This window comes from Myotis nattereri, assembly GCF_964212035.1.
Source record: "Myotis nattereri genome assembly, chromosome: 2".
Taxonomy (NCBI): Eukaryota; Metazoa; Chordata; class Mammalia; order Chiroptera; family Vespertilionidae; genus Myotis; species Myotis nattereri.
Genome location: NC_138076.1, coordinates 15,305,828 through 15,330,079, shown reverse-complemented (window position 1 = coordinate 15,330,079; position 24,252 = coordinate 15,305,828). Strand labels below are relative to the sequence as shown.

The following is a 24,252-nucleotide window of genomic DNA, read 5'->3' as shown; positions in this document are numbered from 1 at the left end:
TCCCCTTCCTCTCTGTAAAAAGTCAGTAAAAAAAAAAAAAAAAAAAAAAAAATTAAGAACTTACAATAAAGTTGGGTTTGTCCCCTTTTCTATGCCCAAAGTGAGTATTTGTCAAACCTCTTCTAAGATCAGTATCACATTGTATCTGGGAAATGCAATAGGTTAAAAATTCCATCTCAAAGAAACTCAAATTTAAAAAATCAGTATCCAAAGCATCTATATACGCTTATCTATGCATCTTTGCTAGTTTAAACTTTTAAGATCCCATATGGTTTAACAATGTCCACTCTCTTTAATCTCAAAATGGCAGTGATGAGCCAAAGTGAGGGCTTAAGACAGGTAGCATCCTTGGTTCTCTTCCTTTTCAAGTAACAAGCGAGTCCAACCAATCCCATTTAGCAAATAATCCATTTATTAGGTGCCTACAAGTACAAACACGGAAAGCTGCTGCAGGGGAGTACAGAGATGTGCAGGAGAGCCCTGCTCTCAGAGACCTTACAGTCTAGGCCATTAGTCACAATTAGTAAGTTGTGGCAACAGCACTCCAGGCGACGTAAGCAGAGTTCTTGCAAATGTCCACACCCTTTGAGATCTCCTCTTGTCAAGCGTGGAAGACATCCTCTCAACAGGAGAGCCAAACCGTGGGAGTGACCTTTGGTGGGATGAACAGTGACCTTGGCTTTGCCGAGGAGCATCTTTCCGTAGCTGTTGTGCTTTCCCGTAACTTTCTCAGCATCATTTCCTAACGGCCTTCAGAGAGCATCTCCAGGCTTCCCTGTGTGCTAGCAAGTGGCTCAGCTGCGGTTTGGCCTTGGAATGATTTGCAGTCCGGTTTTTCCTTCAGCAACTCCATGCTTTCGCTGTGGTTGGTGCTAGAACGATGTGCCTTGCAGTCTGTGGTGTTCAGGGTGGGAGGGAGGAAGCTGCATTGCAGAGGAGAGCAGGCCAGACTTTTCCCTTAAACATTTAATAGTGCACTTATCGATTATATTCTGTACAGATACTGAGCACATTATAAACCTCTTCTTTTATTTATTTTTTCTCTTAGACTGTATTCATGTAAGTGTATTTACATTAAGGAAAAAAAAAAAGCCTTGAGGTACAAAACCCAAAAGAATATCTGAGGTATAAATACAAGTATATTTTAAATAATAATCTTTATCATGCTTAATCTATGTTGGAAAGCACAGTGGACATGTGTACATGTGTCTTAATAGAATGGTATATACAACATACAATCTTACAAATCTGAAAGCCATTCAAATTGAATATACAAGTATATCTTCATGAAAAACACTGATATCCAAAATACTCAAATTTTAACACTCTAATCTGTCCCCACCAATTCTTCAAAGAACCTTGGAAATAACACTGACAATGGTAACTACATTATGTTATAACAAAATAAAAATCCTTCTTACAACTCTCATTCATACATTATTCACTTCGATCCATACTAAATAAATTCACTAATACTGTCTCTGAAGTCGACCTTTACCATTACAGTAAAACCTGTATAAAGACCACCCTTCCAAAACTATGCTGCTGTTTTGCTCTTTACTATGATACCTGTTTGCCATTACCATGAAAATATATTCCAAGGACATCATTATAAAGGGGGGAAAAAAGAAAATGTAGAAAAAGCAAAGCAAAAAAAAAAAAAAAAGCCAGAAAACCTATTTGCTGTTAAGGGCAAATTAAATTAATAAACCTGTTCAGCTTTTGAAAATGCTGTTAATAACAACCCACAAACAACTTTTGCAATCAGGTCTAGAGAGAAACGGTGTCTGAAATGGGAGATCAGAGTAAATTCACCACAATCACTTTCCAGGTAAAGAAGAAGTGGACAGAGGAGTCTGTTTAATATAACTCAGGAAAAGAAAAATGGACAAGGATAGGCTGTCTGATCCCTCAAAATAAAAGAGTTCCCTTTTAAATTTCTGGATGGATCCATGGGTAGTCAGATATTCCAGGTTAAACTGCACCTGACGCATCAATATCCTTCTTGAGGCATCTCAGTGTGCCAGACACTGCGTCCCAACCTACACATCTGTGCCATGCAACCAGCAACAAACAAACATACACACACGCCTCTGTGCAAACCTCTCTCTGCTCCTCTCAGTGAGAAAACCTGTCGTAGAGTACCAACTATTCCAGTGGATACGCCAGCCCCTCAACACGCTGCCAACACAAGGACATAGGGACACATACACCAATATCACAAGAGAATGAAGTATCTTCATTATCTTCTGTAATGTATTTATAGTGTTGCTTCTCAGAAGCAATTCGCATAAGAATACTTTTTTTTTTTTTTGCAGTCTTATATATTCCAGTCAAGATCTGTAACACAGACCTTAAACCAACGGGAAGCAGCTTTGAAAATGTATCAAATCACTACAGTCGATTCCTATGCTCCAACTTGCAGTTTTGTTTCAGGATGAGACGCAGAACCCGTGCTCCCGAGCACTGGCAAGGGCCCTGGAAACAAACGCCCGGAAGGTGGGAAGGTGGACACGGCGGCTCTGCCTGGGTGATCACCTGGATTTAGTGTCTTTGCTTTCAGTGTTCTGGTGACAGAAAGAGTCTCGGATCTTTACAACTTCGGCTGCACACAAATGTCCGAAAGATTTCGTGTACCACTCTGGCATGTGGCCCCTAGGACAGAGGAAAAGCAGGCCCATTATTCCAGCTGGAAAGCCCTGAGACAAGCCGAAGGGAGTTGCAAATACTATACTTCCATTCCCTGCTCGGCAGCATGTGCTCTTACTGTTCCAGGACAATCTCCTGGCCTTTCCATCGCATACTTGGAACTCTAAGTGTCTCAAGAAACTACAGATTGAGTGAAACTGTTTAGGGCAGCGGTTCTCAACCTTCCTAATGCCACCATCCTTTCATACAGTTCCTCATGTTGTGGTGACCCCCAATTTTATTGTTACAAATTGAACATAATTAAAGCATAGTGATTAATCACAAAAACAAGATGTAATTATAGATGTGTTTTCCGATGGTCTTAGGCGACCCCTGTGAAAGGGTTGTTCGACCCCCAAAGGGGTCGCGACCCACAGGTTGAGAACCGCTGGTTTAGGGAAAGCTGCGGCATGTTAACAAAAACAGAGCACACGGTGCCTGCAGAAGTGCTGAGATGTAAAGATTTCCAGTGAGACTTTATGTAACCCGAGAGCCACGTGGACGGAGTTTGCAGAGGTTCATTTTTTGTCTATAAGGCTGCATGGCACCGCTTTTCTGATACTAATACACTTGGATCTACAGCAAAGAATATGTAGGCCCGATGAATTACTACTGAAAGGGCATGTCACATGCTTCAGGACCCCTGACTATAAAATGAGAAAACCCTGCTTGCTCGTTCAAACTCGCATTTCCTGTGGCTTTACATTCATGGCAGAACCTCCGTATCCACGTTACGTTAGCACGCCATGTTCTAAAGGATCAAAAGTAGGTCTGGTACCCAAAGGCCAAGAAACACGAACGTGTTACTTCAGCACCGCTCTTCCTGGAGTAACCAAGATGCAACGCGTACTCATTTAAGCCATTCTCTGCACCAGGCAAAAAGTCTGCCTTCCCCGTGACCCTCACCATGTCCAAAAAATCAGAGGCAGAACATACCTTAAGTCAGCTCGGCACATGTAGGTGAGTTTGGATTTCCCCGACCCGCAGGGCTCGATCAGATACCGGGACAGGAGCACGTTGACCCTCACCCCCACCACGGGTGCCCGGTCGTGATCCACGGACGTGAGTAAAAGGGCACACGCCCCCTTGGGTAAGTTAGTCCTCCATGTCCTGTCGAGACAAAACCAGAGGGAAAAAATGAAACTTCCTGGGAGCCACACGGGGCCTCGCTCTCAGAGACACTGAAGGACGGACGGCTCGGTGGCCGTGCTGTGTGTCCCTGCCCTGCGTGAACGGCATCCTGAACTCGTGTGCAAGGACTCCTGGACGAGCTCTGTCCGGAGCCACATCTCCAGGAGGTGGGCTGCTCACACAGCCAGCTCTTTCAAAGAGAGCCAATCTGAGGTGCGACCGAAAACCATCGTCACGTTCCACAGCTGTCTGAGAGCACGAGCATCCGAATGAACGCTGCTCTGTCGGAAAGGTTCTGGACTAATGATGTGACAGTTCCTCAAAGATTCTTGGAATTCCTCTTTCAATCATGTCTCCAGAGAATGATGAATTAGATATAAACCAGCCTCAACCGTAACCCCCTGGGAGCCTGAATGTTGTTTCCTGGCTTATGCATCCGTCAGCTACTTCTAACGAGAAGATCTATCCTAAAAGGGGGAAGAATCCGCCACCAGGACGCGCATCCAGTTGAGTGTATCTCTCTTTTGAGCTCAATTCCCAAAGAGTCTGAGCCATTTCAGGGATGAACACACTACTGGAATAAAAGTAGATATATTTTTCATATTTGCAAAGGTTCAACCATTTTATGGAGGCATACGTTCTAATGGAAGTAATTTTACCATCTTATTCAGTGACCTACAGGCTCATCCTGGCCACAAACATCAATTTGGGCCCTGCCAGTGTGGCTCAGTGGTTGAGCATGGACCCATGAACTAGGAGGTCACGGTTCAATTCCCGGTCAGGGCACAACGCCCAGGTTGCGGGCTCCATCCTCAGCAGGAGGCAGCCGATCGATGATTCTCCCTCATCATTCATGTTTCTATCTCTCTCCCTCCCTCTCCTTTCCTCTCTCTGAAATCAATTAAAAACATTAAAAATGAATGATCAATTCAGAAGCTCTCACCTCAAAACGACGTAGTCCCGAGCAGGATGGGGTGCCATACTGTTCTGAACGTACTGGTAAATTTCAGTCTGACTGTCCAGGATTTCGATCACTTTTGAATCCAACAGGTCTACATCCCAGAGGTGCTGCTCTTTAAGGAGGCGCTTCAAGATTTCCTCGGGCAGCGCAGGGACTTCGATGGTCGACCGCCAAAGCCTCAGAGGGGGTCCTTCACTCACCTGAAGAGAGGATGCACCTTTCAGGGCCAAGACAATTCGCACACACCCAGACTTGGAAGGCAACTTGCTAGCCCGGTACACGGTCATCTGTTTGGAGGCTAATGATCACCTATGGCTTTAACAGGCTGCCACCCCCGAGAGTTAGGCCAGAAGTGAACAAAACGGCTGGCGTCACTTCAGGTTCAAACTGTCCCATGTTCCCCCGGGACCCATGTCAGGGTCAATGGAATCAAGTAGGACCCTTTATTTGCACCCCAAGCCTGCATGGCTATCCGGACGGCCCTCCTGGTTATTCTTTTCAAGGTGATGGAGGACAGTGTCAACAAATACCTGTGGTGGGCCTACCCTGCTAAGACACCCACCATGTGCCCGCCCTCACAGGCGCAGTCCCAGCAAGTCAATGTCTCCCCTGATAGCTCTCTGCTCTTTAAAGGGCCAAGAGTGGAGTGGAGCGTGCAAGGGGGTTCTGATCAAATTATGGAAAAACCCAAGCCGGTTCTACAAGGCCTAAGCCCAACGCCACTAGTTAAACACTCCAGGGCACTCTGGTGTGATTCTGTGGAAGCAGGATTGCATTGGCTGTTTGATTCCTCTGACAAGTATTCCTCAACCGGCTGGTTTCTGCTCTTACTTGGGGATCTGAATCCCTTGGCCACCCAGCTCTGCAGGAGAGGGAATGGGTGCCAGATCCCCACGCAGAGATGTGTGGGTAACAGGGTCTCGTCTCTAAGGAGCCCAAGCCCTGACCCCTGGAACTCAACTGGTCGACGACAAGGGATGACCTACCTTCTTATAGGACAGCTCGGCCTGCTCAGAGGTGGAGCAGCTGACCCAGCCTTTGAACTTCTCTTTGACCTCTTTAAACAGGCTGTCCATGCAGTCCTGCAGGAAGTGCTGGTAGTCAGCGGACTCATCGGCACAGAGGCGTCCCAAAGCTTCAAGAGTGAGAGGCTTTAGCTCTTGCTCGGTGTAGGAATTGCGACATCGGCTCATTTCCTCAGGAACCTGTGAGGAACATGAGACCAAAAGGAGGTTGGGAGATGCCCTGGCCGGTTTGGCTCAGTGGACAGAGCCTTGGCCTGTGGACTGAGGGGTCCCGGGTTTGATTCCGGTCAAGGGCACATGCCCAAGTTGTGGGCTTGAGCCCCAGTAGGCGGCGTGTAGAAGGTAGCCAATAATTGATTCTCTCTCATCATTGATGTTTTTATCTCTCTCCCCCTCTTCCTTCCTCTCTGAAATTAATAAAAATATATATTTTTTAAAAAAGAATGTCGGTCCAACTGTGCACACTCTCGTTGCCCAGCAGTGAAGCGACAGGGCAGAAACAAGGTTGAGTGCTCAAGGTGGTGCAGGAAGTCCAGTCCCTGTTCCCAACAGCTGGAGGATGTCCCGCCCACCTCACGCGGTATCACAAGGCTACGGATACCTTATTCTAGTGTAAGGTACCTGAGAAGTCACGGAGCAGGTAAGTGACTGAAACAGGGCTTACGTGGATAAAGGCCCGTGTCTCAGATACAGTACTTACTGCACGTAATTTGTTGCTTTTATAGGGGGTATGGAGGCGGGCATTTCATTAAGCACACTAACTCTGCTTGGCTTATGTTATAATATAGATAGTAAGACACTGTTGGGTTCTGTATATACTTTCCAGCTGGGGAAGGGATCTTTCGGTGAGATGTGACCAAGTATTGCACCTACAATTTCTTCCCTACCCAGGTTATCCTTAACCAACAAGATCCCCCAAATCCTTACCTGGAAAAGCTTCTTGCACTCCGCAATCATATGGGCCAGCCCTTGCGTGGCAGCGAGGTTTTCATTCAAATCTTTCTGATCTGGTTTGCCCAAACTCTGTTTTCTTTGCATCACCCTAGGCAGAAGAAACAGGAGGAGAAAGATCCAAACATTTACATATTTTTAAATCAATGTGTATGCAAAGGAGAGAAATAAACAGCTCACTGGAGACTACCTGTCACTAAAGGGTTCAAGAGAACTTCATTATTTTTAAAATTTATCTTTATTGTTCAAAGTATTACAGATGTTCTCCTTTTTCCCCACCGACCCCTTCTGGCTGGCACCTGCCTCCTTTCTCTTCACCCTCCCACCCCACCCCAGGCCTTCATCACACTATTATCTGTGTCCATGGGTTATGCATATATGCATATCAGTTCTTTGGTTAATCTCTCTTCCCACCCACCCCGCCCAAGAGAGCTTTACTTTGGTCACTAGAATTTTTCAGTTTTATCAACAACACACACACAAAACATGAAAGAGGCTGTTTTCAATGATATCTAGGCTCTTTAAAGCCAGCACATTAAGTAGGTTCCTATTTACATAGGGGAGCTTGTAGGTCTCTGGATGTGTGCTGGGGAGGGAGAGAGGCAGCTAAGAAGGGTGTGGGTGGGAGGTGCCGGACACTGGGGTAAAGTCCCTATTCTTCGCAGTCTAGATAAACAGGACCCCTCCCGAAGGTGAGGGGAAATCCATTGTTTCCTAAAGGGTTTACTTTAATCTTATCTGATCTCTCTCTGCGGCCCATCTCTGTTCTCTATCCCATTAAAGCTGGAACTCCAGAGGGGCGGGGTGTGGGCTGGAGGGGGTCAATGGTGGGAAAAAGGGGGACATACGGAATACTTTCAACAATAAAGATTAAAAAAAAAAAAAGCTGGAACGCTAGTCAACAGTCAGAAGTAATTCAAGGATCTTTAAGCACCGCCTGGCTTGCAGAAGCAAAGCTACTTCAGCGAGCACAAGGCCCTTGCTTCTAGCTCAGAAATGTCTGTGGCCGTCCCCAGAGCTAAAGGAACAGGATCAGCGGGATGGATCTGGCCCCCCCTCCCCCCCGGGCCCTCCATGAGGCCTTTATGAGAAATATTCTCAGAAGTCAGACGCTCCAACTGGCTCTGCCCTTCTTCGTTTCAGGCACGGGCCAGCTCCTCCCTCAACTGGCCCTCCCTGCAGCCCCACTTTCCTCTCATGTGAAATGGATACCAACGTTATCATCCTCACCTCCTGCGATTGTTCTGCGGGTCAAGTGAGAATTTTATGAATGTCAAGGGTGCAGTCTCGTGACTGGGACGGAGTAAGTGCTGAGCAAACATCAGCCTTTGTTACTTTCTAGATTCTCCGGCTTCTTCTACAGCCACTCCACTCCCACCTTGCAGACATCGAAGGAGAAACTCCGCAAATCATGGGCTTGACCTTAACTTGCAGGCTCCACCTTACGCTCAGGTCTCTTAGATCTGCCCACTTCCTTTCACTTGCCGGCCCAGGCCAGGAGCTGGGCTCCCCTGGCCCCGTGGGCACCAAGGCAGGGCTCCCCCCCCAGATGCTTAGGTCAGTAAATCTGTGACTCTCTGCTGGCAGAGCATGATGACAGTGTCACAGAGGGCTCGGGGGACACTGGGCAAACACTCCCATGCTGAAGCAGGAACCTACCCTCTCTCCCCTATAACTAGAGTGCCCAGGCAGTCACACGCCCAGGGCTAAGAAGACAGGAGGGTCACGTGGGCTGTGAAGGGAGAAGATCCAACTCCTATTTGCTTGACTTAGGTATGAATCCCAGGAGAACAGGGGGACAACCCCCGAAGGAGAGCATGACGCATGCGCCCCTCCCCGGCCCCTACCTGGGGGAAGAATTCTCTCTCTTCAGGGTATTGAGGTGGAAGAGCGAGGGCGCCAGGCACACGGCCAGGTTGGTGGGCGTCATCTGGTTCTCCTTCACAGCTGCCGTGACGTCACTCAGGAAGTAGAGGAGCGTCTGCAGCACCTCCCGGTTCTCGTCCGGCAGCAGCATAATGGCGGCCTTGATGGCCTGGAGGCGCTGGTCCTTGGGCACATCTGCACAACACCAGCATTTTCCCCATCAGCTCAGTGATTTTCCATGTACATCGCAAGGAAATGTCCCAAAGCAAACACATCGGCATCAAAGGCCCCAGCCAGCCCTGAACAAGCACTTGCCGAGAGTGTACTCGAGGTTAATATGGAAGAAATTAGGGCTGCACCAGCGTCACTACCCTCAAGTATTTCCTGCCGGTGGAGGAGGTGAGATATTTTAAACACCCACAATGCCAACAGACTCCTAAGCCCACCTCCGAGTTCAGCTCCCGATGAGGCCTGTTTGTTCAGTTTACAGAACACTTTTTCTTTCTAAGTACTTCTTAGAAATCCCTAATTCACCATTCTCAATTTCTGAAAATAAGATGCGCTGACGCTTTCGTTCAGCATCAATAAAACATCGTATCTAAGGTATGTGTCCCAGGGCAAGAACTGAGGTTTCTTCGTCTCTCCTATAAAATGTTCGGGATCTCGGGGGACTCTCACACTTTTGCCTGAGCTGCTCATTCCTGAAGTGGGAAAAGGAAGCTGCTCAAATATTCAGTCAATTTAAACGACAGACATGTCTGGCCAGCGATTTCTTTCAGCTTTAGAAAGCCTACCGAGAGGCTGTTATAAAAACACACGCTTGAGAACTAGGCCCATAAACTAATACACATGTAGAAAATGCTGGACCCAACCTTCAGGTCTCCTTTTCCAGGCAAATCTTTCTCTTAAAAAGGCATGTGGTGGAAAAACCAAGTCACTCAAACGCAGCGCCATAGGACAAACTGATTAAACAGCTCCATGGTTACAATACACAACAAATACCTTGGTGGGGAAAATGTGACCTGTGTTTTCATAAAATCTGAAAGGATGAAACAAATAATGAAATAATCCAGACCAGCTCCATTTCTCATAAAATAGAGTCCAATGCGCCAGCTAAAGACGATGGGAACACGAAGAGAAGCTGCTTTCAAATTACATGGCTGTGCTACGACACTGAGCCAAGAAAAACACCAAGCTGTAAACGCTATAATCCCGATCTTCATCATTAATTTAGATAACTGTTTGCTTTAAGCTTTACTTAAAAGTGAGAGGGGCATGGGTATTGTTTTCCCAAGTATTTCTGGCAGAAGCCGAGAAGAAGAACAGAAAAAGGTTATTTATGCATTGAACATCAAGATAAAACACACAGACACCTGTGAAATTTTAAACACAAAAGACCCTGCTGGTGGGATGGGAAGCAACTGAAATTTCCATATGGAAGGTGGAGAGAGAGAGAGAGATCTTGGTACCTGACTTTTTTTTTTTTTTAAATATATTTTATTGATTTTTTACAGAGAGGAAGGGAGAGAGATAGAGAGTTAGAAACATCGATGAGAGAGAAACATCGATCAGCTGCCTCCTGCACATCTCCTACTGGGGATATGCCCGCAACCCAGGTACATGCCCTTGACCGGAATCAAACCTGGGACCTTTCAGTCCGCAGGCCGACGCTCTACCCACTGAGCCAAACCGGTTTCGGCGGTACCTGACTTTTCAAGCTTCTTAGATAACCCTGTTCTAGAAACTAATGAAAGACTGAGCTCCGGGAGCAGACGGTGAAAATGGACAATTGCTTCAGCAATGAGAGAATGATGACAAGGGAAACTTATTTTTGTATTCCGTAGGTCTACAGAAACCCGCTCCACAAATGAGGAGGCAAGGAAGAAATTGATGACGTGTATTTCCAAGAGGCCATCCGGTGGGTCCAAAAGAACAACATCAAAGGAAGCCAGGGGTGCCCGGATGGGGTAGCTCAGCCGCTGAGCATCAAACCAGGAACCAAGAGGCCACCAGTTCGATTCTGGATCAGGGCACATGCCCGGTTGCAGGCTCGATCCCCTATGGGGGCGTGCGCAGCAGGCAGCCCATCAATGATTCTCTCTCATCATTGATGTTTCTATCTCCCTCTCCTCTCCCTCTAAAAAAAAAATCAATAAAATATTTTTTAAAAATTCAGAGAATGCATAAAAAAATCTGGACTTATGGTTTCTCTTTTTTAAAAAACAGGAAGCTAGAGGTTTCAGTTGCTTCCATTTCTTCGCACCTCCAACAGGGTTAAGATCCAAGAACAACTTACATTGGTAGATCTGTAGGAAGGTTTCCGAGAGTTTGTTCGTCATTAGTGGCTCCGGAAGATCTCGAAAATACTGCTTCAACATGTCGGCCACGTCATAAGCGGACTGCCCCTCGTAGTTGACACAATCGATGGCACTTTCATTCATCTGGCGCAGGGCCTGGATCCGGGATTTAACACCCGATTTTCTGAAGAGCCCAACCTGTTGGAAGAAAATCATTACGTGTCGAGAAGAAAGCAACATCTTCACTATAGAACTCGAAAGAGGAGCATGCACCTGAGCTCCCACGGTCACGGTGGACCTGCAGCAGCGGCTCTCACCTGATCCAAACAATGGTTGCGAAGGTAGCGCATGGCCTGCTGAATGCTCTGGGGCAGGGGCTGACCCGAGCGCTGCACGTTGACGGTCAGAGGGACGCCAAACACATTCCGGTCCTTGTAGTCTGGAACCTTGATCCTTTTCATGAACTTGGGCACAGCCCTATTTAAAGAACATTGGTGGGGAGGTGAGATGTTTACTTGTCTGCCTACTCTCGTCCATCTCCACAGGTAAACCCTGTGGGCCCCAGAGCGGTGCCATGAAGGTGGCTATTTAAATGTGAATGAAATAAAATTAGAAAATCAGGTCCTCAGTTGTACTAGCCACATTTCAAGCACTCACTAGCCCAGAGGTGAGCAAACTTTTTGACTCGAGGGCCACAATGGGTTCTTAAACTGGACCGGAGGGCCGGAACAAAAGCATGGATGGAGTGTTTGTGTGAACTAATATCAATTCAAAGTAAACATCATTACATAAAAGGGTACGGTCTTTTTTTTTTTTTTTTTTTTTTTAGTTTTATTCATTTCAAACGGGCCGGATTTGGCCGGCAAACTATGGCCTTTGTGGCCAGCAGCGACCCTCCTGGACTGTGCAAATTTAGAACATTTCCGCCATCCCAGACACTTCCACTGGAGGTGCTGTTGGAGATCTCCCAGGATGGGGGGGCTGTGAGGCCAGTCACCCTCCTCAGCTGGGGAGTCTCCTTCCACTGTGAACGCTGAGAATCGGGTCTACATTATTGTTTTCTTTTTTTTTTTTTTTTTTAATATATTTTATTGATTTTTTACAGAGAGGAAGGGAGAGAGATAGTTAGAAACATCGATGAGAGAGAAACATCGATCAGCTGCCTCCTGCACATCTCCTACTGGGGATATGCCCGCAACCCAGGTACATGCCCTTGACCGGAATCGAACCTGGGACCCTTCAGTCCGCAGGCCGACGCTCTACCCACTGAGCCAAACCGGTTTTGGCAACATTATTGTTTTCAATTAATTTTTTTTTAGAGAGAGGGAGGGAGAGAGATTTATTGTTCCACTTATTTATGCATTCATTGGCTGATTCTTGTATGTGCCCTGACTGGGGATCGAGCCCGTAACCTTGGTATATTGGGATGATGCTCTAACCAACGGAGCTACCTGGCCAGGGGCACGCTGACATCCTTAAGAGAACTGACGGGTTTCCTTAGAAAATGGTGGCACAGGAAGAAACAGAAGCAGAAGACACCATGCAAGACCCTACTTAAGTGCCTCCTGACAGAGTTTGAAAAACAAGTTCCCCTTTGTTGTGAAAATGGACAAGAATAATTTCTAAGTTCTTGATGAGAACCAAAGTGTTTAGGGTAAAAAGTCAGCCCAGCTGGTGTGGCTCAGTGGTTGAGCGTCAACCCATGAACCAGGAGGTCACGGTTCGATTCCCACCATTCAGGGCACATGCCCAGGTGGCTCGATCCCCTGTATGGGGCGTGCAGGAGGCAGCCGATCAATGATTCTCTCTCATCATTGATGTTTCTATCTCTCTCTCTCCCTCTTTCTTCGTCTCTGAAATCAATAAAATAAAATAAAAAGAAAGAAAAAAGAAGGATCAGGTAAGGCTGGATGACAGAAACAGCAAATACACGATGCTGGTCAGACACAAGGGCACCAACTCCAGAGCTCAACAAGGGGGCCACGCTAATGACCTGACGTCAAAACCACTTTCCAGCTGCTGAGCTGGAGGACATGACATCTTCAGGTGCCTCAGGAAGATGGACAAGAACAAGGAGGGTTTTGTGGCCTCGTCCCCGCTCCCTGGAGTCCTGAAAGCAGGTCCGCCCCGCAGTATCTGCAACAGCAGGAAACCAGTGTCATGCCTTCAACGCTGTCGAGCTCTACAAACGACCTCTGTGAATGAACAAGAAAGGGCCAGGACTAACAGGAAAAGAATTTTGTGTCGAATTTCTCCCTGCTCCGTGGATCCCACAACGCGAGGCTTTTACATTTGGTCTTGACTCACTGGAAAAACTGACCAGAACTCCAAGAAGTATTATGGACTTTCAGATTCTTGAGGGTTTGGTGGGCAGGGGGTGGACAACTCAGAAGCGAGAATGTGAAATATGCAGTTTTAAATAGCTAGCGGGGAAATATGACCCTCCGCCCAGAGGCACAGGGCAGGAGACGCACAGCCTTGACTGCTGGGTGCTTACCAACAGCCACAACACGGCCCTGTTTATAGCCGCAGGGGAGGTAAAGCCGAGACGCAGGGCCAAATTTGTATTTCCATACAGTTAAGTATACGGTATCACGGCTAGAAGCGTGCATAATGCTGGCTTTGTCAGGGGCCCGAAGCCGGGCGGCGGAATGTGCAGGGAACACATTACGATCTCCGCCGAGAATCTGAAGCATGTCGGGGTAAACCGGTCAATACTTATTTCTGTCATTCAGAACAAACAACTCCTGTATTTAGCAAGGCTCCCATAATAACAGCCTTTGAACAGGAGGAGCTTTGATGCCGAAGTTAAACTCACGACGAGTCCTGGGAGTGGGGGCCGGTTACGCTGTCCGCTGACTCGCGGGCAGCTCCGCCTCGCTCCAGCCCTCCCAATGAGACGGGCTGCTGCTCGCTTTCAGGAAAAACAGCAGTTGTGCAATTGGATAGCAAACACGCAGATTAGCGAAAACACTTACGAATACCCAGCTGACACTGTGGAATGCGCTGGGATGTCAATCTAGGGACATGTCTCTGTTTTGCACGGAGAGTAAAAAAATTAAGATGTAGGTATTAGGTCATATCCATGACCCATCCAGCCCCACTGTTATATACATGAGGGGCAATATTTTCACACGTAATGATGGATAGTTCAGGTGATAAATTTTACCTTCACATATATTTTACTCTGTAATATTTTAGATTTATGAATTACCATGTAAGAGTATTTGTTGGAAAAGACAAAAAATCTTTAGCACAAGCAAGATTTTTGAGTGATGCTGTGAACAGTCACATCAAAAATGCTTTCTAGAAGCATGCAATAGGGTTATAAAGCCAAGCAGTGTACATCAAGCATTTTAAAGTCAGTCTCACAGCAACACCTAAACTGTATTTTCCGCTGGGCCTGTGTGGGTCAGTGGTTGAGCGTCGACCCATGAACAGGAGGTCACGCGCAGTTCGATTCCCAGACAGGGCACACGCCCAGGTTGCAGGCTCGATTCCCACCTGGGGGTGGGCAAGAGGCAGCTGATCAATGATTCTCTCTCATCACTGATGTTTCTATCTTTCTCCTTTCCCCTTCCTCTCTGAAATCAATGAAAATATTTTTAAACTACATTTTTCCTTCCTTCTTTCCAAAATGTGATCAGATACTGTACATACATTTACCTACGATGGGTTACCCCCACCTCTGGGAAGGAGGGGGCCTGCACAATTCGATGGAGGAGAGATGTATTCTCACCCCATCAACTGGCAATTTGTCACCAGGAGAGCTGAAAACTCAACCAACCAACCCTGCTGGCAAGTCCCTAAAGCTTACGTAGCATCAAGTGTGGCCGCAACAAGGCAGAGAGTGCCTGCATGAGGACGGTTGGCTGAAGATATTAAAGGGATATACTCAGTGTTGGGACAGCCTCAGGAGCTGAGCGAAAACATCTTCCATCATGGTTCCCAGAGCAGTTTAAACTCTTACCAGCTGAAACCATGCTTGTTGGAAGGCGTGTACTTCTCCAGCAGGGCCGTCAGCTTCAGGAGCGAGTACTTCTGCAGCAGGTTCATCTGGGCCACAGACTGGCAGTTAATCTGCAGTGACACCGAGTTTAAGCTCGGCCGGTGAGAACTCTGGAAACTGTGCCACCTCAGCCGGTGCCTGCGGAGAAGAGCAGGGAGTCAGGGAGTCCCAGCGCTTTCAGAGGCAGACACGGATCAGCAGCGGGCTGCTCACCGGCTTCGAGTCCGGGCAAACCGAGAGCGCTCAACTTCGAAAATAGCACAGGACCTACCATCTTAACCCTTTTGAAGTGTGCGGCTCAGGGGCGTTCCATACCTTCACATTGTTGCACCACCGTCACCACCCTCCATCCGCAGAACCTACACTTCGTCTTCCCCAACTGCAAGTCCACAGCCATTAGACAATATCCATTCTTTTGGGGATGTTGGCATTTCCTGGTCTGCCTCTTTCTTAGGCTACGAATGCCAGGCTTACATCACCCTACTTCCCCTACACCGCAAGCAGAAGCGGACCCTCGCTGCCTCCCCGTCGTCCCCAGCCGGGAGAGGGAACCAAAGCTCTTACCTGTTGGACCTTGTCAGGGAGGCTCCAACCCCAGAATCCCTCCGCTCTGGGATTTCAGAGGGCTCTTCGGGTTCATTCAGCGAGTTGCCCGTGCTGTCCAGGTCGCTGGGCGTGGCCCGGTCGTGGTCCACGTCCAGGTGTATCTGTTTGGGAGAGGACGGGCACGGAGAGACGGAGTCCAGGGCCGAGTCCGAGTCTCCCTCGTCCGAGAACTTCTCCGACCACTGGTTGACGATCCTCTGCATCCCGTTCACGTGGTAGAGGATGTCGTCCAGCTCGGGGAAGATGTCCTCGTTCTCCAGGTCCGCCAGGTCCCCCGAGCTGGAGTAGAGGATGGAGCCCGGCACGTTGTCGTAGATGCTCAGGCGGCTGCTCATGGAACTGGAGGAGTTGCGTCTCTTCAGCTCCTTGGGGCTGTCGCCGCTGTTCTCCCTCCTCAGGCTGATGTGGCCGGGGCCGTGGAAGCTGCCCGTCCTCCAGTTCACGGAGCCGCTGTTCCCCGAGGGAGAGAAGTTGCCGTTGGAGAGGGCCTTGGGGAAAGTGCCGGGCTTGTGGTCCTCGGGGATGTAGAACACCGTGTCCTCGGGGTACCTCTCGCGGTTCCTGAAGTTCTGTTCCACCACGTTGTTGAACGTGGACTGGCTGAAGGGGTCGAAGCCCTCCAGGTACATGCCCACCCGCTTGTTGCAGGCGCTGAGGCTCCGGGTCCGGGTGACGGGGCTGGGCGTGCTGACGGCGCTGCTGGTCTCGGACTGGCTGCTGCTGCTGCTGGTCTGCGTGGAGTTGGAGACGCTCCTCTTTCGTACCAGGGGGACGTTGATGTGGTTGCCGTTGAGCGCGGAGATCTCCACGCAGTTCAGCTGCTTGAGCTTGGCCTCGTCCATGCCCTCCTGCAGGACGGGCCCGCTGATGATCAGCCCCAGCTTGGAGGGCGCCTTGTGCTTGCCGTGCTGGGAGCCCTTGAGCTTCAGGCTCTCCATGCGCTTCAGCAGGCTGCGCGTCTTGGACTTGGCGGTCTTCTCGTGGCCCTTCATGCCGAAGCTGAAGCTGGACAGCTCCTTGGGGGAGGGCAGGCTGCAGAAAGAGTCGTCGTTATTGCCTGCCAAGTGGCCGGTGGAGGAGCAGACGCTGAGGGCCGAGTTAGTCCGGGGTGTGGCCGCGTCCGCGCTGTGGGGCACATGGGCCGGGAGGCTGCTGGTGCTGCTGAGGCTGCGGACGGAAGCCACCTCCTGGCGCTCGCTCAAGTCCGTCAGCATGCTCTCGTGGCTCGGGGTGCTCTTCAGGTGGGGATCCTCTGGGGACCCTGGGACCGTGTCCTGCTTTGGGGAAAAGACATCAAACTCTTCCAGCCGGGACCACCTCTTGCTGTCTCTCTGGAAAGTCCACTTGCCACTGATGGCACAAGGCTCATCCTCGTCTGAATCCTCACTCTGAAAAGACAGAATGAAGAAGCCGTTGGTGCCTGGACGGGCAAACCGCAGGGAGCAGGACATGTGCTGAGGTCCAGGGGTCCGGGAGGCTGCTTATAACAGACCATCAGGGTTGACACCCCCCCCCCCCCCGCCCCCGATATCTTTATATTATTATTTTTTAAAAATAGCAACTATGAAAGTAAAGAATGTCAGAGAAAAAAGCCGGACCAAGTGTTTGAAACGAAATAAAGAGTCATTTGCCCAGCTGGCGTGGCTCAGTGGTTGAGCGGCGACCTATGAACCAGGGGGGTCATGGTTCGATTCCTGGACAGGGCATGTGTGGGGATTGTGGGCTCGATCCCCAGTGGGGGGCGTGCAGGAGGCAGCCGATCAATGATTCTCTCTCATCACTGATGTTTCTATTTCTCTCCCTTTCCCTTCCTCTCTGAAATCAGTAAAAATATATTCTAAAAAAGAGAGAAATAAGTCATTTTATGGAAACTGGGGGCTGTCGGCTGTTCTTTCACTGCTCACAGGAACCTTATGAGGTCTGTGGAAATCCCAGGCATGCGAAATATTTCGAGCTGGAGTCAGCAGCGGGTGGGACTCCCTCTGCTCCGCCTTCAGTGTTGCCGTCTGTTGATAGTGTGTGTTTATATTCCCTTTTGCAAGCAAAAAGGTGGTTTTCAACACCAAGAAGAGTGGCGACTGAAGTCTCCAGCCACCCTACACGGTCACAGCGCTCCCAACAGACTAACAGAGACACCGGGCAAGGGAAGCCATTGCATTTCCGCTTCAGTCCGAGCCGGTTCCCTCTTAACCTGGTCTTTTCCATTCCCTCCCCCGCCAGACAGCAGGGCTGGGGCTAATGCCACAAGTGTCCTGTGAAGTTTCAACCTCAGACCTGCTCCGGGCTATTTATCAGGCTTCCCAAATGCCCAGGCCTGGCCATACGCAACATTCACGAACGCTAAGCAGCATCTTTGCTGATGATGCTGGACTTACGGGGACTCGGGGTTGTGCCGTAACCCCAGCTGCTGCATCAGAGCCTTTCGGGAGAAATGTCAAAGGCACAGATGATTCACTCCGATGCCTATCTTCCCACCAGGGTGGGAAAGCCCACGCGACCCACGTTTCACAGACAATGAGTCAAGAGCATTAAGTGCGGACTTGTTGGCTCTTCTCCATGGCTTGCTGGATACTGAAGTTCCAGTCCGTTTGTTTAGAACAGTGGTTCTCAACCTTCTGGCCCTTTAAATACAGTTCCTCATGTTGTGACCCAACCATAACATTATTTTCGTTGCTACTTCATAACTGTAATGTTGCTACTGTTATGAATCGTAATGTAAATACCTGACATGCAGGATGGTCTTAGGCGACCCCCAAAGGGGTCGCGACCCACAGGTTGAGAACCACTGGTTTAGAAGGTTTAGCTCCCGCAGGAAGGCAACTTGTTGCAGGTCAGGGCCTCCCGGGTAATTAAAATGCGCGCTCTGAACAGTCAGAAGTATGCTCTTTGACCAAACTTATTCCTGTTTACTCTAATTTGTGACACTCACTCCCAGTACTACGCCCACTTCTTCTCCTAAGATCTCATAAAAGGGCCTCACATTTCAGACCCAGAAGAAAATACCATGGGACTCAGTTATGCGCCACCATTTGGCCAGAATGTGTGGGATTTCCTGCCCTCCCTTCTCCCCCGAGTCCCTTCCTCCCTCCAACACTCTTAACATTCTTCACTATCCCACAACCCAGCCTTCACGCAGACCTCCGCAGCTTCGAAACATACTGTTATATATGAGAGCTAGCTGTAATTTCTATAGGGAGCAATGCGGTCTTCCAGATGCCTTCAGCCCCATCCCTTTAATATGGAGTAGGCACTGAGTTAATGAGGCAAAATAGGTGATTTTTTCAGATCAAAAACAGTAGGAAAACTCATAGAGATACAGAGAAGAGACTTGACTGCCAGAGGTGGGGGGTTGGGTGAAGGGGGTTAAAAGTACACATTTCCAGTTAGAAATAAATAAGTCTGGAGGATGTAATGTACAGCACAGTGACTCTAGGAAACAGTATCGTACCGCAGATTTGAAAGTTGCTAAGAGAGTAGATCTAAAGTTCTCAATTATTATACTGTGTGCCTGAAATTAATATAGTGTTATACGTAAATTACATCTCAATTTAAAAATACAGCAGGAAAAACACAATGTACTGGCTGCCTACAGCTAGTGGTCGAAATCACATAATGCTACAGGCTTCGGTACACTCGACTGGTTTACAATATTAAAAATGCCCATGTTTTGGAGAACGAGGAAGTAAGAATTTATACACAAAAACCAATTACAAAACACATAATCGAGTTTCCAGTCCGCCCGCCCCCCACTTCCTCCTGTCCTATTATACAATTTAGATACTCACTCTCTTCCGATGAGGACTGATTTCCAGTTTCATCACCGCACATTTGTTTAAAGTATTCAGACGCCTACAGAGCAAAGAAATAATGTTAGCAGAGACAGGACACCACTGGTGGGTGGATAAATTATTTTTTCTCCCAGTTGACATGTTTAATGAGATTCTTTGAATCATTAATATCTGTAATTTAGAAGAGTATTAGAAAGTTCTTTAAAAAGCGAGTAGCTTCACAATATGTCTATATTTCTTAAGTTTTTTTCATTTAATTTTACTATTATATAGTGAAACAGCACACAGGTGCTTCTTACTCTTCAGGGAACAAACAATTCTCAATGACCCCTCCCCTGAGCCACGAGGCAGCTCCACCCAGTAAATGCCTGTGATGTCTCCTTTCATAGGAACAGTCACAGCAACAAGAAACCAGCAGAGTTGTTGGTAAACGCTATGTAGTATCTCAAGTAAAAATTCATGTACAAAAATAAAACCATCTCCAACCAATCGTCATCTTAGGCATCCTGTTTAAAAGCCAGCGAGTTCTTATACCAAAAGGAAATCCAAGCCCTCTTTAATGCCCTATTCTTTTTACAACTTCCTGTTTTAGTATCTATACTAATAAAAGGGTAATATGCTAATTAGACCAGACATCTTCCGGACAAAGCAACGGTGGCGGGGGCTGAGGCAGAGGTGGTTGGGGCGATCAGGCCAGCAGGCAGAGGAGGTTAGGGGCGATCAGGCAGGGCAGCAGTTAGGGGCATCAGGCAGGCAGGCAGAATGGTTAGTGGCAATCAGGCAGGCAGGCAAGGTGAGCGGTTTGGAGCCAGCGGTCCCAGATTGCAAGAGGGATGTCTGACTGACAGATTGGGCCTAAACTGGCATATGGACATCCCCTGAGGGGTCCTGGATTGGAGAGGGTGCAGGCCAGGCTGAGGGACCCCCCCCCCCCGAACCCGTGCATGAATTTTGTGCACCGGGGCTCTAGTAGTATAATGTTTGGTATAGTTACAGCAATGGTGCAAATGATTACTTAAAAATTCCTATACTAAAGCTTCAAGGATCAGAATCTTACAGAGTCCATTGCTTGTAGACTTAAAATGTTCTTGAGAGTGATGATGATTCTCTCTCAAGTATAAAGTTTGGTAACGACTAAAAGTGATAATCATGGAACTACTCATTTTTTTAAGCACTTGGATCAGATCCTGCTTCCAAACAGGAGTCATACTGTAGCTGAATATTTTTTTTTACCCCTGCCAAACAGTAATGTTAAACTTAGGGATGGATATAACTTAACTTCATTGGGAATGAAATAAAGAAAAAACCCCTCACTGGCAAATAATGAAATAGCTGCAGAAAGAAACCCTTTGCACACACAGGAATAAATGATATGCAAAACCCATCAGGCCCCAATTCTTTCTACCATCTTCCAGGTTGTCATCACTTAGTCTTCCTCGAATAAACCTTCAGCAGCATTCCTGTTTTGCTCCAACTGCAATTCTTCCGTTTTCATAGGATACCAGCATTTAACTCACACAAATTCCAACTGACCATGAGGCCTCTTCCAGGCTTTACGTTTCTAGTCCTGCTCTTGCAACTTGACTAACAGTTTTGACACACAGGAGAAGAGATAGTGTTTTTGCCTGCTGATAAGACTGCCTTTGATTTCACAGGTTATGTGGTAGCCTGTTTAGAGAATAAACAAAGATAACCCAGAGCACCTATGTTCAGGGAAATTCTCTCGGTTGACGGGAAGGGAATGAAAATAAGCAGCTAAGAAGAAGTCCTCAGATTTCCAAACGAGTGCACGTAAGGTCCCCCTCTGGGGGGCATCAGCACTCAGAGGACTTGTACCCACAGTGTTTTAGTTCTTAAATGTTTTCAAGACTTAAAGAGTCAGTCAGTTGTAGGCCTGGGTTTCATTAATCACACCTGTAACCAAATATCCACTTGACTTCATTTGGGCTTTACTGGTTGAGTGGTGTTTATAACCAGGTTTACTGGGCATGGAGGCCTACGGGGGTGTCAGAGAGGCTGACTTCACAAACTCTAGATTGGAGTCAAACAAAAAAGACCCAGGAGGCCAGTTTTATAAAAGTCAATATTATCTTTTTCTGTTGGTAGTGCAGAACTAACGGTCTCTCAATTTGGAAGCCCAGAAGTTATTCCCTGGGTTTTGGGGGGGATTCACTGTCTCCTAGGACCTTCAAAGAATGCCCACTGGTGGGACCTTACCCACTTAGAGACAACAGTTCCAGCTAGAGCAGCTGTGGGCTCAGTCTGAGTTGGGCACTATGCCTGCACCTCATATGTACTGTCCTCACCACAACCCTAAGGTATAGATATGATTATTGAGCTCCACTTTATAGATGAGGAAATGCGGGCTTCGGTCACGAATCTTGTCCGAGGCGACAGGACTAGAACATGGTGGCCCTGGCACTTAAAAACAGTATCTTCTTCTTCTTTTTAAAATATATTTTTATTGATTTTAGAGAAAGAGGAAGGGAGAGAGAAGTAGAGCCCGCAACCCGGGCATATGCCCTGACTGAGAACAGAACTGTGACCTCCTGATTCATAGGCCAATGCTCACCTGCTGAGCCACGCCTGACGGGCAAAACCAGTATCTTCTTCATCCCTACTTTGTTGTAGTTAGTCCTCACTCAAGGATATTTTTCCATTGATTTTTTTTTTTTTTTTGAGAGAGTGGAAGAGAGGGAGAGAGACACATCAATTGGTTGCCTTCCACATGTGCCCTGACTAGGGCCTGGGATTGAGCCTGCCACCAAGATACATGCCCTTGACCAGAACTGAATCAGGACCCTTCAGCCCGTGGGCTGAGGTTCTATCCACGGAGCAAACTGGCTAGGGCTTCATTCCTTTCCAAAATAAATGCTAATCGTGATAATATATGGCAGCAGCTACTCTCTTAAGTGTGATTCCTCAAATGAGTGGGCGAACAATGGTATTGCACCATCTGTCCAGAAACTGGTCGTTCCCACTCCGGGGCCCTCCCAGGGCTCAGCTCCACAGGAATGTGTCAGTCTTATCTGCTGGGCAGTCTGCCCCCTGCTCTGGGGGGGGAGGGAGCTCGGGTGGGCCAGCATAGGTTCCAGAGCTTTGCTCAGGGAGCTTCAAGCACCTGATAAAAGCAGAGCAGGCGGGCTTCTGGGCCTCTTACTCAGAAAGAAAACAGGGACAAGTACAAGAGAAGAGTGAGGAAAGAAGAAGAAACAACTTTCCAAGACCGGATAAAGATCGTTTTCCAATTCTTAAAGATAAGTGCAATTACTAAAGGGAATTAGTGCAATTACTTGAAAAAAATCACTCGCTACCCTCTTAATAAAACAGAAAAGTAGCCAAGTGCAAACCTACTATATGGCAAGCTGCTTTACGTAGCTTAGGCATGTCAAGGGCTGTTTCCCGACTAAGTGCAGACTGAAGATGATGGTATGAATATCTGTAATTTTTTAAAATTTAATTTTATTATTGTTACTAGAGGTCGGGTGTATGAAATTCGTGCACGGATAGGGTCCCTAGGCCTTGCTGGTAATTAGGGCCAATCTGTGGGGCAATCACTCCCCTTCCTCCCCCCCCTGCCCCCCCCCCCCCAGCCTTCTTGGCTGGCCTGGGGCCTGGAGGCAGCTCTTGTGTTGAGCGCCTGCCCCCTGGTGGTCAGTGTGCATCATAGCGACCAGTCATTCTGCTGTTTGGTCGATTTGCATATTAGGCTTTTATTATGTATGATTTTTAATCCTCATCCAAGGGTATTTTTCCACTGAATTTTTGAGAGAGTGGGAGAGGGAAAGACCAAGAGAAATATCCATGTGAGAGAAACACATGGATTGGTTGCCTCCTGCGCACACCCTGACCAGGGCCCAGACCAGGGAGGAGACTGCAACTATAGTACATGCCCTTGACCAGAATCAAACCCAGAACCCTTTGGTCCACAGGCCGATGCTCTATCCACTGAGCCAAACTGGCCAGGGCTGAATATCTATTTTTTTAAAAAAATATATCTTTATTGATTTCAGAGAGGAAGGGAAAGGGAGAGAAATAGAAACATCAGTGATGAGAGAGAATCATTGGTTGGTTGCCTCCTACACTCCCCCTTCTGGGGATGGAGCCCGCAATCGGGCATGTACCCTTGACCTGAATCGAATCCGGGACCCGTCAGTCTGTGGCTCTAGCCACTGAGCCTAACCTGCTAGGGTTTAATATTTTATTAAAGCAAAACTTCAATTGAGTTTCTGCAATGATATTAACACCTGCATTTAAAATCAACTACTACTCAAAGCCCTGGCCGGTGTGGCTCAGTTGGTGGGAGCATCGTCCCATGTACCAAAAGGCTGTGGGTTTGATTCCTGGTAGGGCATATACCTAGGTTGAGGGTTCAATCCTGAGCCTGGTCAGGGTGTGTGTGGGAGGTAACTGATCAATGTTTCTCTCTACCGCTTCCCCCATCTCTCTCTCTCTCTCTAAAAAAAAAAATAAATAGCCCTGACTGGTTTGGCTCAGTGGATAGAGCGTCGGCCTGTGGACTGAAGGGTGCCAGGTTCGATTCCAGTCAAGGGCATGTACCTTGGTTGCGGGCACATCCCCGATAGGGGGTGTGCAGGAGGCAGCTGATCGATGTTTCTCTCTCATCGATGTTTCTAACTCTCTATCCATCTCCCTTCCTCTGTGTAAAAATCAATAAAATATATTAAAAATAAATAAATAAATAAATAAATAAATAAATAAAAATATATAAAATATATATCAATAAACATGTTGTCCTCGGGTGAGAATTAAATAAAAAATAAACTACTCAAACTATTTCACCAAGGTAAAATTTCACACCGCACTACAGATTGGTGTTTGCTGGCCCTGCGTTCCAAGGACTGAGAAGTATCTGGAAGCGGCTAATAGCAGAGGAGATGAAAATAACACAATCAGTAAAACAAGTGTC

At 47.7% G+C, this 24,252-nt stretch overlaps 1 protein-coding gene across 4 annotated transcripts in view; it reads right to left on the bottom strand.

Moving 5' to 3' along the window:
- Window positions 1–391: 391 nt before the first annotated feature.
- Window positions 392–24,252, bottom strand: part of LOC308514809 (rho GTPase-activating protein 7) — a 167,994-nt gene continuing 144,133 nt past the window's right edge. For all 4 annotated transcript variants that reach the window (XM_081085124.1, XM_081085125.1, XM_081085123.1 and 1 more), the window contains 11 exons: window positions 19,320–19,383; window positions 15,493–16,922; window positions 14,890–15,066; window positions 11,237–11,396; window positions 10,919–11,117; window positions 8,604–8,817; window positions 6,733–6,847; window positions 5,767–5,985; window positions 4,763–4,980; window positions 3,625–3,798; window positions 392–2,655 (listed from right to left, as the gene is read on the bottom strand). In XM_081085124.1, coding sequence (XP_080941250.1) covers window positions 2,535–2,655; window positions 3,625–3,798; window positions 4,763–4,980; window positions 5,767–5,985; window positions 6,733–6,847; window positions 8,604–8,817; window positions 10,919–11,117; window positions 11,237–11,396; window positions 14,890–15,066; window positions 15,493–16,922; window positions 19,320–19,383 — 3,091 coding nt within the window. In that variant the 3' untranslated portion in view covers window positions 392–2,534. The remainder of the gene's footprint in view (window positions 2,656–3,624; window positions 3,799–4,762; window positions 4,981–5,766; window positions 5,986–6,732; window positions 6,848–8,603; window positions 8,818–10,918; window positions 11,118–11,236; window positions 11,397–14,889; window positions 15,067–15,492; window positions 16,923–19,319; window positions 19,384–24,252) is intronic.